General features: G+C 35.7%; 1 protein-coding gene across 1 annotated transcript; it reads right to left on the reverse strand.

Moving 5' to 3' along the window:
* Positions 1-1,807: 1,807 nt before the first annotated feature.
* LOC142609933 (two-component response regulator-like APRR7) lies at positions 1,808-13,397 on the reverse strand. The gene is made up of 9 exons (XM_075781659.1): positions 13,121-13,397; positions 11,772-12,406; positions 10,656-10,817; positions 10,418-10,551; positions 9,919-10,080; positions 7,506-7,701; positions 6,978-7,395; positions 6,114-6,843; positions 1,808-2,218 (listed from the first exon to the last, which is right to left on the reverse strand). Exons 2-9 carry the CDS (start codon positions 12,115-12,117, stop codon positions 2,180-2,182), a joined length of 2,187 nt encoding a protein of 728 aa, XP_075637774.1. The 5' UTR covers positions 12,118-12,406; positions 13,121-13,397; the 3' UTR covers positions 1,808-2,179.
* Between the last annotated feature and the right edge of the window lie 589 nt (positions 13,398-13,986).

Raw genomic sequence — 13,986 nt, forward strand, 5'->3', positions numbered from 1 at the left:
ATATTGAAGACAATGGGCTCTGTAGTATTAATGCATTATGTCCAATCCATCATCGGACATATTATTCTGGCTGACCTGGATTGGCACCCAAGGACTGGATAAAGGGTACGAATTTGAAGCTTTAGATGGGTCCATTCTTGAGCCGTATGCATGGCCCAAAACAAGCCATAGCCCCACCGTATTAGTTGATAGAGATGTCATGTTGTAGGTGCCTTGATTTCCCTCAAATAAGGTTCTTTATAGTACTAGTTAAAAAGTCCACAGATTTCTCGAGAAATAAGAATCACTCTCTCACATACACGTAGAGGCAACTACAGTCAATAGTTTTTAAACCATGAATATGGTGATCCCACCGGCTGCTTCATCAATGATCAAATGCGTAATGTCTTTTTAATGGAGTTGTAAAGCTTTTCCATTTGAATGTTACTTTTATCGAAGTAGTACATTTATCAATTAAGAGATTTTGATTCCGCCACAAAGCAACCAGCAAACCAATTAGGTCCATGACAATGTGGTTTTCCCTTAGGAGGTAGTAAGCACGAATAAATTAGATAAGAATAAGGATAAGTTATTAGAACAATGATAGAATAAATTGTTAGATTATTCTTTGAATAAATTTTTAAAAAATTACACTTTATTACCTTAAACTATACAAATATTATGTTTTACATCCTAAACTTTTCAGATGCATATTTTGTACCATAAACCATAATTCTTGCTTGTTACACTTTGCATCCTAAATTATAACCCTTGATACACTTTACACTTTGATTTGTTATTTGCTATTAATTTGGATGGAATTCAAAATTTACAGTACAAAGTATAACAAGAAATATAGTTTACGGAGTGAAGTGTAATCTCTCATTTGTTTATGAGAGATCAAGAAGATGTGCAATTAGGCCTTTCACATAGTGCCATACTTTTCCTCCAAACTAACAGCAAATTTGATATCAAAGGTGCAAAGTGTAACAGTGATTATAGTTTATGGTGAAAAATATAATTGAGCATATAATATAAGGTAGTGAAGTGCAATTTCCCCATAGATTTTTAAATACTTATAGTAGATAAAGATTAGATTTCTATTTTTGAATATTGATGTAAAGTCATCTATGTGGGTGCGTGTATGGGGATGCTTGATGTTGATTAATAAAACTTACTGAAAAATATTATTGTTGAATGAGTTTTCACTTTAGAGGAACTCTCGCGCAGTAGTTCATTTATTAATTTGAAGATGTCGTTCCCTCAAAGCAACCAACAAACCAATTGGGTCCATAACAAAGTGGTTTTCCCTCTGTAGGTAGCAAGCATGATGTGGGTATTCCATGCTACTATAACACGTTTCTGTCAGGGAAAATGCCCAATGAAAGAACAGCATTTAAGTTTGAAAAGAAATAGAACTAGGTTTTTTCTTTTTTTAATTACAAAGCAGCCCCCTTCTTAAAACATTTGAAGATTAATAATTCACTTTGTGAGGGACTCATTTAAGATTTAACAAAGACATTATTTAACCAAAAAAGTTTAAACTAAAGAAACTATACTACTTAATTAATTACACTACTTACTCACACATGAATATTCCAATAAGTTAACTAGTGTTTCTTCTCTCTCATTTATAATATCATGCAACCAATGAAATGACAACCATGCCACTGCCGATAGCTCAAGAGCTGGTGTCATTCCATTCCTTGAATGCATATACTGGATCCTATGTTCACTAACCTTGTATGAGATATATCTGTATTTGATGTGGAACTTGACAAAGGAATTAACTTTCCATAAGAAATGAGGCAGGCTGAAGTCTCAATAATTCAGTCAACAAGGAAGAGCTTTAAAAAAACGAAATGTAGAAGGGTAAAAAGTTTTCCAAATACCCAATTGAAACCGTAATAGAACCACACAAAGGAAGACTCTTTTCCCTGCAGAAGGCAAGTAAGAGCACTCTTCTAGAAGTAGCAATTAATGTCCACAGCAATAAGCCAAAAAAAAAAAAGTCAAGATTTACCTAAATGACCTCTCATCCTTGAGTGCAGACTGCTTGTCACAGTTGTAATTAATTGTTAATCAATAATGGGAGAACCATTTTTATTTTTCTAAACAGGAAAAGCATTAAATTAACCATTAGTTGTCTTGCTTGTGTTTTCATTCACCGTTTCTGCACAAATTCTCTCTTAATGAGAGGTCACTGTTCAGCATGTCTCTTTCTGCTTTGGTATTGAACCTGAAAAACCAACCACAGAATCAAGTTAAACAAATTCCTCTGCAAATATTCATATATGAAGGAGCTGCAAGAGTAACTAAAAATAAGAAGAAAAAAAAACTCTAAATGTATAATTCTATGGACAGGAATGACTGCCTTTCCCAGTTAAGGAAAGCCAGATGGCTGTACATGACACAGAAGACTGCCCCAGAAGAAATAATTCCGTCCATCTAAATACTGTCCAACATGTGTGTGTGATGTGTGCATACCAAGATCTGGAGTATATGGTATGTATTGAATGAGGACCTGCATAAAGCTATGATGATCTTGCTTGTTCAATTGATCCAAAAGAGATGGATTTTGGAGACACCAAACCTTTTCTGAGAGGGAAATGGTATTGGTTTGAAACACAGGCTCGAAAACAAGAGCAAACTCCTTTTGCTGTTACAACTGATTAAGAAAAGAAAGAGGTGCACAATCTATAATTGATCCAATTGTTGCACAGAAGGGCCACCCAAAGCACTCCCCAAACAAGATTGATTATGAAAATTATTATGGGTTTGAGAAAGATCTCACAAAAAAATAATACGAATCATGAAAATTATAAAGAAAAATAGACACAAGCACATACAAGAGAAAACACCAAGGACTAACAAGATTTTGCCTGAAATCTCCGTCCATAGGCAAAAATGAGGAGAAAATTTCACTATAAAATACAGAGATTATAGAAGACTAACAAAACCAAAACCCCAAAGACACCCAAAGAGCTCTCTTTCACAAATAACATAATACTATTAGTAGACTGCTAGGAGTCCTTTGTCTTCTTGAACATCAAAACCAGGTAGAAATAGAAAGTTTTAATTTGATGTTGAAAACAGAAATAAAAGTCGGCTAAGTTCAAGTCCTTGTGTAAATTGAATGAAGTCCAAGTCATGATATCAATTAAGACCCATAATAATTCTTAGAAGACATCAAAGAAGCATGATGAACAACGAAAAACTTTAAGAGGAGAACTTGTGTTTGGGAAACAAAAGAAGAACAAAATAAAGGGGGAGGACGTAGGAATCACCACCCATTATTTTCTTGGAATCACGGTCAAGTGATGAAAGTAGAAAAATAGAACCTAGGAATCACAACCAAGCACTGGAAGAAAACTTCCAACCCAAAATAACCCATCACAACTGCTCATAATACTGCATTTTGGGGCCTTTAAATATAACTCCCAAATTACACCATTGAAGGAAAGGAAATCAATTTCTAACCAAATAAGAATAACTTGTAATCAATTACATTAAATGTGAAAATAAAAAGAGAATAAAATACTAAAAGCCTCAACATCAATCAGCATTAATTAAGATCAATCATGCCCAACGAAATCAATTAGCATTAATAGGTCCAATTTGGTTTCCGCACCAAGTCTCCCAAGGATGGAGAAGCTTGAGCCCATTGAGTGTAAATCCTGGCAGCAATAGCTGGGTCACATTTTGTTTTGTTTTTGGTTGTGTCAAGTAAAGTCTAAGTGTTCTAAGTTAGTTTGGATCCAGTTTTGGGGTTTCTTTTTGCATATAGACATGATGTGATGCAAATTGGGGTTTTGAAATTAGTTGGGTTGACTAAACAATCCCATTGAGGTTGGCCCAAGTTATTTCAGTTTAACAATGAAGTTTCCATCAACTTCAAAATCAAAGGCCAGCACAGGTCGACTTTGGCAGTGAGGCAAGTTCTCTGGCAAACTTGTGGTGGTGGCATGGGAGGTGTGGTGTAAAGGCAATAGCATTTAGGGCTACAAGGCCTATCTCAATTCTCTATGCGTGATTTAGGTGGGACCTGTAAAGAAGTCAAGGAGGAATTGAGAAGGGAGTTTTGATGACTATGGGAATTGTGGTGGTCAGAGGTGATGCAAAGACGCATTTTACAGCCAGGCTTTCAATGATTTGGTGTTTCAGGAGTAGTGGGCTCAATTGTGGTGGTTTGGATGGGTTTCGGCCTTAGTCAGGGTTCAATTGAGGCTTTTATTGATGGTAGGATAAATTTAGGTTGGTAGAGGATTCAGCCTGGCTTTTTGGTTCGCGACTAGAGGGAATCTAGACCGGGGGTTTGTGTCCAATAGGGTCTTGGTTTGGGTATTTGGGTTGGGTTTTGGATGGGTCTTTCCATCGTGTTGTTAGTAGCAATGAGATTAGGTTGTCTAAGATGGGGGTATTTTACCCTCTCTTTTTTATGAATTGTTGGGAATTTTGATTTTGAGCTGGCTTTAGGGCTGATTTGAGGTTTTGGAGGTGCCATGATAGGCTGTGCTAGTGAGGATGGGAGTCGTTCATTAAGAAGGGTAGTGGTTATGGTGGCTTTCTTAGATTAGATCAAGGTTTGCTCCAATGAAAAATTTGATACAGGACGACAAACTCTAAGAGGGGGACTTGTGTTTGGGAAACAAAAGAAGAACAAAATAAAAGGATAAGACCTTGGAATCACCGCCTAGGATTGACTTGGAATCATTACATAGTGTTGCTTACAATCACCACCCAGCATGAAATAAAAATATGAGCCCAAGAATCACCACCAAGCATTGGAAGAAAACTTCCAACCTAAATTTCATTAACCCATCATCAATTTATTACAATATTGCATTTGGGGCCTTGAAATAAGACTCTCAGACTACATCACTGAAGGTAAGGAAAAAAATTTCTAACCTAACTAGAAATGGAAATAATTTGTCATCAATTACATTGAAAAAATAAAAGAGAATCAAATCCTAAAAAGTCTCAACATCCAGCATTAATTATGATCATATATGTCCAACAAAGTCAATCAACATTAATAGATCCAAATTGGTGTCTATAAAAATGTGAAATATATAAATTTATACAATTTTGCTTCCCCCCTCCCCCCAACCATCACCCCATCCCATATCCATCATTATGAAAGTTCAAAAGTTACAAACGTAAATAAAACAAGTGTACCATATTACAACATTCCAAATCAGACTTGTGAACATGCATGCACATATCTACAGGCAGGGCACTCCCATAGGAACCCAATTGTGGAATCCTTAGGACTCACCCCCAGGCGCCAACTATTTTATGTGCGGGTTCTCTACTCTCAATATAATCAGCAATATGAAGCAAATCAAACAAAGAAAGAAATCCTTATGGATTGGATGCAACAATCATAATTCAGTTTATAACAATAAAAAGAACTCCCAATATTTGAAGTTTTCTTTCTAGTTATGAAGTAGATGTGACAATTATAATCCATTATATATATATTTGAAGTTTTTTCTCATTTTTTATTTATGATCCTGTGCATAAATAAGATGCTTCAAGTGTGGATGAACATCTTGTTTCTCCCCTGTTTCTATTTCCTATTTTGCTTTCCTTATCTGGTATGTGTCGACATCCTGGGTGCCTAGATTTAGTAAAGCTAGGGTGTGAAAGTCAATAGGCCAGGAAATTATGCACTGCACTGATAAGTGGTACGTGGTTTTCTTGGCACAATCTAGTTGTACTAGTTGTGCACATCTCAGTCTTATGCTGAGACACATTAGTGCACTATTGATAGGTTCTCAATCTCACTTCTGTAGTCATATTTGTTTTCTGTGAACTGTCATCATCCACTTTTACCCTTCAAAAGAAACCACAATAGTGCAAGAAATGTTAAACTCCAAAGAATGCACCCAATGAGTGCCCCAATCCCAATCAATATGCTTTATACAAAAAAATAAGAAGAAAGAATTCAGTTCAACATTCAGCAAAAAATAAAAAGAAAAGAAAAATTGGAACACATCCATTAAGGCGGGTTATCAAAAAAACATCCTTTTAAGGGGGAGATCAAAAAAGAGAGAAGAACTCAGTACAAGCAAAGAGAAAAGAAATGTCAACAACACCTAGCTTCAGAAAAATGCAAGAACATCAATTACCTTTTTCCGGAAACATCTCTCTTTTCTCTTCCAATGAAACTTAGTCAAGGCAGCTTCTCTCTGTTCAAATTTGTTGTGGCCTACTGTGTTTCCACTCCCGCTAGGACCTCCCCTGTTCCCAGAAATTCCACCATCACTTTCTAAGTCTGTCCCTTCAGCTTCAACTGCTAAGCTGCTTCCATTTTGTCCATTGCTTAAGGAACTTCCATCAACATTGTAGTTGGCAGTGTTACCTTCAGGCCCACCCAACAAATTGGATGAGCCACACTGTGGAGCAGCTGCAGCCATTTTCTTCAAGGACAAGTCATTGTGGTCAGGTGGCCACTGTTGTTGCATGTTGTGCACAAGATGACGGTGGTGATTCTTATGGTGATAAAGGTGCTCATGTTGGAGCTCCTTGTGTGTGCCTTTTGATTGAGCCAGCACTGCTGTAGGAGCATATATCGGGCCCTCTTTCATGGAATGGAAATCAGATGGGTGCAAATGTTTGACCGAGCTTAATATAGATGACTTTTCTATTAGTGACTTGTCAAAAGCAGTATTAATAGCAGAGCCCATATCAATGTTATTGCTACCCACATTTGAGAACTGATTGGGAGGATTGCCACTTGAATGGAATTGAATATCATGCAACGATTCTTTCATGGTTACATCTAAGCAAATACCACGTGGAGAGCTGCTTCCAACGTTTCCAGGATGAGCCTTGTTAGTATTTGACACGGCTCTGTACCTGCATAGACATAGGAAACACATCAACACATCAATTGCGGAAACTATTAAAAGATATCCTTCAGGATTTAGGGAAAAATAATTTATTCATATTCCATTATAACAATGGGAAACTTTCTCCTGTTTCCCTCATACCTTGAGAAGGCTGAATGGTCTGACTGCCTCAAAATATATCGGTCATCTGGAACTTCTGTCCCTGTGTCTTTAACTACTCGAGGTCTCTTTAAACTGAGCTCAAGAGATGGAAGTTCTTCTGTATCATTACTGGCTTTATTGTTAATGTCTGAGATCTTGGAATTTCTATTTGGAGCTTCAAACTCCATGCTGTTCATCTGAGACTGAGTAGTAATGGCAACATCACCTGTCAGAGTAGCATGTTCGTTCTTTAGCTTGATGGATGGACTCTCACAATTGAGGTTTAGCTGTTCCTTACTAATTTGCTCGGTCAATTTACTAGAGCTTATCTCAAGCAGACCATTCCTCAGGAACTCAAGTTGTATACCTAGATTTCTAGGCACACCCATTTCCAAGCTGTTACCAGTTGGAGCATTGTCTGAAATAAGAAAAGGAGATACAATTTGTTTCACCAAGGAAGAAAAGAGGAAGATATATTTACTAAACACCTCTCAACAAAGCCTTAAGAGGATTAGAGATCTAGAATACCTTCAGGTATACCACATTCTTCCTTCTTTTTTTGGAGCTTCCTTGTTTTGGCCGCAGGAACCAATTTGTTACCAGATGTTTCAGCATTTGAGCGGACATCTTGGGCACAAGTACTATCAGGACACTCCACCATTTGATCATATGGAGAATCTGGTTGAGGACTGTCAACTTCTACAGCTCGTTTTGTCCAAGAGCTCTACAAAATAATAACAGAATGATACTATTCTTGTACATATCTAGGAGTCCAGGTCTTCCTAGATGCATCTTTGCATAGCTTTAGTCTGTCACATAGACATGCTCGGTGTATAAATGTTTCTGTAGATGTAATTAAATGCATATGCATAATATTTAGATTTCAGTACCAAAACAATATGAATATAGCAGTTAAAAATAGGACAGTCCTCTTGATGTTGACTGGATATGACTTCTTTAATAGGCACACAGTTGGTTCAGAGTTCAGTTTTGGCTTTGGCTCATAATTGGTGCTATGTTGAAGTTCATTTAATTTGTGATGAACACAATCCAGTGACAAAGATATCAGCAAGAGTATGAACTTATCCAAAAGGCCATTAGAGATTGATTGTTTGGAAAATATTAAAACTAAGAATCATTGTAATAACTTCCATGTATAATAACTTTTGACTGGCGGTTAATGGAACACAAGATCAGGAAAGGAGTTGCATCATCAACGTTAACTTAAACATGCAAATTTATAAGTGGAACAGTAAGCTTGAAATAGCACAGTCACATCATATGTAAAGTTGTTTATATTTTACTCCCTCTATCCCAATTTATACATCTTAGTTTGAAATAGCATGATTATTAATAACAAGATAAAAATATAGTAATCTTCCTAAACTATTTTTAATTTTATGTCAGAGGTTGCATAAATTATAATAAATAATAATTTTTTTTTGCTTTTTGAGAAAATGGTGAGGGTAATATAGGAGATTGAAAAGGCAAGAACTTTATATTTAAAAAGTGAACATGTATTTTGGGATATTTCCAAAACAATATTAAGACATTTAAACTAAGATAGAGAGAGTATAATTAAAGGTTGTACTCAATGAACAAGGCTCCTGCTTCTGCATATCTAGGAGAGGTGCCTGTTAGGCAACCTTAGTCTTATCTCCTATTTGGTAAACATAATTACCAGAGGACTCGATTTTAGGATTTTTAAGTGTTTTTTTTTTTTTTTTAAGTTTTTGCTGATGATTTCTTCATCTATCAAAAAAAAAGGATTTTTAAGTACTGGGAATATGTGACAACTTTTACCAAAACTTGATTTGGCTCTCTGAAGAACAAAAGAAGCAGATAACTAGGAGATTTACAAGGTAGGGATAAATTATTTATATGCCGGAACAAATTTATGCTTTGTTGGTTTGCTTGAATCACAGTTTTTTTTTTGATAAGTAATAAAGATCTATAAACAAAAAGCTACCTCATGCAAAAAGGCATAAGGCAGATCAAAGATTACAGAAAGAGGATTAAAAAAAAAACAAAGAAAGTACTAATTACAAAGGAGAGAACTACGGAACACAAGGAGATAATCACTAGAGGTGAGTTTCCAAGCCCTAGATCAGCCAAAAAGGGAGCCGCTAAAAGAAGCAAGCAGCTGGTCGTTGGAGCTTTCCATGTCGTCAAACGTCCGTCAATTTCGTTCCCTCCAAATACACCACATTAAGCACAGTGGAACTAAATTCCAAATGCTAGACGAGCGCTTTCCAAACCAATTCCGCCAACCAAAAAGAGTATATGTAACCAATTTTGGCAAGACCCATGAAATCCCAAAAGATCTAAAAACCAAACTCCACAACCAATAAGCCTTTCCACAACGAAGTAGTAGATGATCCACCATCTCAGTCCCCTCAAGCTTCCAAAAATATCAGCTAGAGACCACCTGCACCACTTCACCCCGAATCCCATTCTCTTCAGCAAATCTAGAAAAGCCTCCCAATTCACATGATCATAGGCTTTCTCAATATCCAGCTTACAAATAACCCCTGAAATCTTACTCTTCAACTTATTGCAAATCACAGTTTTTCGTACTAAGCATGTATAAAGAGTTAATAAAGATTAGCATAGTTGTTAATAGCTAAAAAGATTCCCCAAAATCAAGTCACTAGAAAGTGGGGGAGTACAAGTGATTTTGTAAGCTACCCAATCCTTTCACAAATTCATGAAAATATAAAACAGCAGTAACTGCAATTAAGGAAAAATTAACTAAAATTCCTGCTAATATTCTCCAGTCACGCCTAATGCATAAAGTCAAATTAATGAATTTTATTTTTAAGCCCATTTACAGCTTGCAAGGAGTATTATCATCTTCTGGAGTTTCATTTGCAATAAATTTTATTAACAGGTTATGCACCACACAAAATCTTGGAACCTAATTATAAAGAATCAGCAATACCTGAGTGCCACTCCCAATGTCACTTCCAGCTCCAACATCTAAACCAATACTCTCACTATCATCCTCATCATTGCAGCAAGAGTTGTTTTCGCACTTTTCAACACTTCGTGATTTTCCAGTACTTTGAATCTGTGAGCCACTCTCACTCCCACTGCCACTAGACTGGGAAGAAGCAATGAATATGAGATCTCAGATTGAATTAGTTTAGATATTATTCATTGATCAATATAGTGAAAATTTAGATTGTAATCTGAGATTGTTTTCTAAGAAATTGAAATAAGACACTGAATATCATAGAAATATAATATCCCAACTGAAATTAGTGCTACATGACATCAACCATGAAAAGAAAAATGTTCTTGCCTACATGTGATTGGACATGGAGACAGATTAGTAAAGCAAAAGAATTTATCTTGTATGTCTACAAACAGGGTAGCACACCTAAATTGGTTCATGGCAGAAAGTTTGGTATCTGAAATGGAAAGTTATAACAACTTACACTTTGACATCTCCTCCAAACATGCTGCCAAAGGTTCTTAAGCTCATTCTTTCGTATAGGCTTGACTAGAAAGTCAACAGCACCCTTGGACAAGCACTTAAACACTAAACTCATTGAAGCATAGGATGACATCACTGCACATAAATCTCATCAGCCACCACAGTTAAAGTATATATCGAATAGATGTCATAACGAATTCAACTATACTTTAATAAAATTAGCCACTAAATCTACTTACTAATCACAGGTAAGTTCGGGCGTGTTTTGTGGCTCATAATCTTGCATAAAAGACCAATGCCAGATAAGTAAGGCATGACTACCTCAGTTAAGACAAGATCAATATGATTTCTTAAATCTTCTAGTATCTTCCATGCTTGTAATACATCTGCTGCCTCTATAACTGATAATACCCAAATGAAAATTGGGAAAAAAAGAAAAAGGATAAGTGATACATGTATTCAGAAGACATCACAGAGAAGTTCCCAACGATGTCAAATATCTTGATGCAATGAACACATAGCATTATTATTTTGAATATTCAAAGAAATATTTTAGCCACAAGTATTATTGCAGGCCAGGGCAGGCGTGGCTTGATGTTAGGCTCAAGAATGTGGCTTGAAGCTGTCCATATTACGTCTATCAGCCTAAGCCGAGTCCAGGTTATCCACAACACAAAACATGAAAATTTGAGAGGTTGATAATCATGATCACTTGAAACCAGTTCCTTGTTCATAACAATGTATAATTGGCAGAAGGCAAGCAGTAAAGCTTTTAATAGAGCTTCTTACAGCCTCAACTAACATATTCAATCATTCTTATTTTTGGGAGGTTTATTATCTGTGAAAATTTGGAAAATTTGGAGGAGTATCTTTACTTGGATTTGGATCCCTGCCATTTACATGAAGAATTACTTAATGTTTTTAGGCCCATATTGATGGCTTTGATACATTGGACATTAATTTACTCCATTTTAAAAAGCTCAGTAATGAAACAACATATGCATAAAGGAGCCTATACATGTACTTGTCCTATGGATTGTAGGAAGCTTCTCTTCTTTTTGGTGAATAACTATATCACATCCGGAATATAACAAAAAGGGTGCTTATAAAAAAACATAAAGCATTTTATCAAACATCACCATTCACCACACAATATACTATTCCCCAAACCCCCCATACCCATTCTTCTGAGACTATGCAGCAGATAATAACTTACTTTGTATATAAATGGCATTCAAGATATATAACTGCGAATTCAAAGACTTCTATCACAGTGTAGGCTAACACAGCAGCATCCACTGTCCACGTGTAATTAAATATTTAAGCATTACAGTCTCCGAGACCATGTCCCTAACCTTCATAACCGCAATTGCGAAGCAGTGCAGCAACAACATGGCGAGTACAATCATCATTTTCCACAAGTAAAACCTTAAGTGATCTAACATGTAGAAACCTCTCCCAACAAACCATTGACCCTTGACTCTGTTGCTGTGGCATTTGCGGAGCAGCATGTACTTGGAAAGCCCCCATTTGCCCTTCCTTCATATCTTCGGCTATTCCATCACTTTTCAACTTACCTTCCTTGAGTACACCTTGTTCCTCACCCATCACGACCCCACCCTTGACTGTCTTCTTCCCATCTAGCAGAGAGGGATGTACTTCCCGCAACTCTTTGTCCCCATCATCACCGTCAATGCTCATCGGGACTATTCCTTTCAATCAGATTCCGAAAGACTGATGATGAAGAGAGCCCAAGTTCTGAACGGTTAAAAAATCTCTTCAATCCGTTAAAGAAATAGCACATAGTTTTGTCTTCAAGAACCCCAACCTCAGCATATACCAGCACAATTAAATCGATAATATACACAGTGAATCAACATGCATAATAACAAATTTATATCTAAATAAATACAAATCTGAATCGGAATGAATGTTCTTAATCCACAAAAAAATGCCTTGAAACCCAAAAAGCTGCTTTCACCATGGACCCCTGCCAGATCAGAACATCATATAAGATAAACTATTGCAATCTTCACAATAAATATCAACCAAAATACAAACTTTCTGAACTTTGTACAGTCTTTGATTAAAATGACTACACAAAAAGCTCAATCTTCAGCTTTAGCACACAGACTACTTTGAACTCTAAAATTAACCAAAAGTCAAACAATATTATACGTATTTAAACACATATTTTCCATTTTTAAACAATATTATACGTATTTTCACACTTTTTTCATCTCTTCGTATTTTCAAACAATCTTACCAAAAGGCCCTAAATATCCACAAATACCCAAATTGAAAAGAAAAAAAAAACACACACACAAAGACCGTTTGGTACATATATTTAAACACATATTTTTAATTTTTAAACTTTACACGTATTTTGATACACTTTTCACCGCACGTATTTCCAAACAATCGTTACCAAACGGCCTATATATCCACAAATACCCAAATTGAAAAGAAAACACACACACACACAAAACAGTTCCAAACCCTAAGTCAAACAAAAAAGATGTACATATTCACAAAACAAAAAGATCTACTATGCTTGAATTACAAGAGTCATGAATAAAGCACAATCATCAAAGCAATAATTACAATACAGAACCAATATCTTCAGCAAGTAAAGCTATAAAATTAGAAAAAGCATGAAAATTTTACAAGCCGAACATCAAACTTTATAATAAAAATTAGTCACCTCTAGAGCTTCATCAATTGCCATTATCGAGTTCTTCGATCCAGCAACACAAAAAGCACAACATATATATCGCACAAAACACTGAAACGCCCTTTTGCTTTGCTTAATGATTTTTTTTTTTTTTTTTTTTGAAAATTTAAAAAAAAAATTTCAAATCATTAATTTGAAAAGATAATATTAAAAATTTTCTTTCTTCTGAAGAAAAGAACTGGAGCTGTGTGAGAAAACACAGAGAGACCGTTTTATTAAAAAAGTGAAGTGAAGAGAGACTTTTGATTCAACTTTCCAAAAGAAGAAAAAGAAATATCAAGATGTGATGAGATGGGTGGATGAGACCATGGCTGCTGACGTGGACAAAATGGAGATGCCAGAAGCGCCATATCGGATTTCAGATATTTTGATTTTGGGGCCCCGGAGGTGATTTTGCTGAGCTGGACAAAATCAAAAGCAGTCAGCTCATAAGGATAGCATAGATAGCATAGCATCTCTGAAGATCTGATGGGAACACGTGGTCTAACAAGAAAAAGATCGTCTGTCGGCGAAGAATTCACCGAAATGTAATCATATTTTTACATATGAATTATTTTATTATATTTTTACAAATTGTTATTGTAATCTATTTTTTAATGTCTTTCACATGTATCAACTTCTTTTTTTTTTTGTAGAAAAAAAAAAGGGTAAGGAGGGATGACTAGCAGGTTTCCTTAACTGAGTATGACTATAATAACATCTTACTCGCTCTCGAATGAGACTTCATGCTTTCAGTCGGTGAAAAACTCACTTACGCTCTATTAGTTTTAGAAATGATATTTTCTAAAAAATGAGTCACTTCCAAAAAATATTTTCCATAAAATTATCTCATTTTT

The sequence above is a fragment of the Castanea sativa genome, chromosome 9 (assembly GCF_040712315.1).
Source record: "Castanea sativa cultivar Marrone di Chiusa Pesio chromosome 9, ASM4071231v1".
Taxonomy (NCBI): Eukaryota; Viridiplantae; Streptophyta; class Magnoliopsida; order Fagales; family Fagaceae; genus Castanea; species Castanea sativa.

What these genes read in the sequence shown, in the direction of transcription:
- LOC142609933 (XM_075781659.1), bottom strand. Translation starts at nt 12,117, where the DNA reads ATGAGCATTGACGGTGATGATGGGGACAAAGAGTTGCGGGAAGTACAT. An exon ending in TCGCAATTGCGGTTATGAAG is followed by an intron (nt 10,818 to 11,771) that starts GTTAGGGACATG and finishes GGGTATTATCAG; the next exon opens with TTATAGAGGCAGCAGATGTA. An exon ending in CCCGAACTTACCTGTGATTA is followed by an intron (nt 10,552 to 10,655) that starts GTAAGTAGATTT and finishes ATTTATGTGCAG; the next exon opens with TGATGTCATCCTATGCTTCA.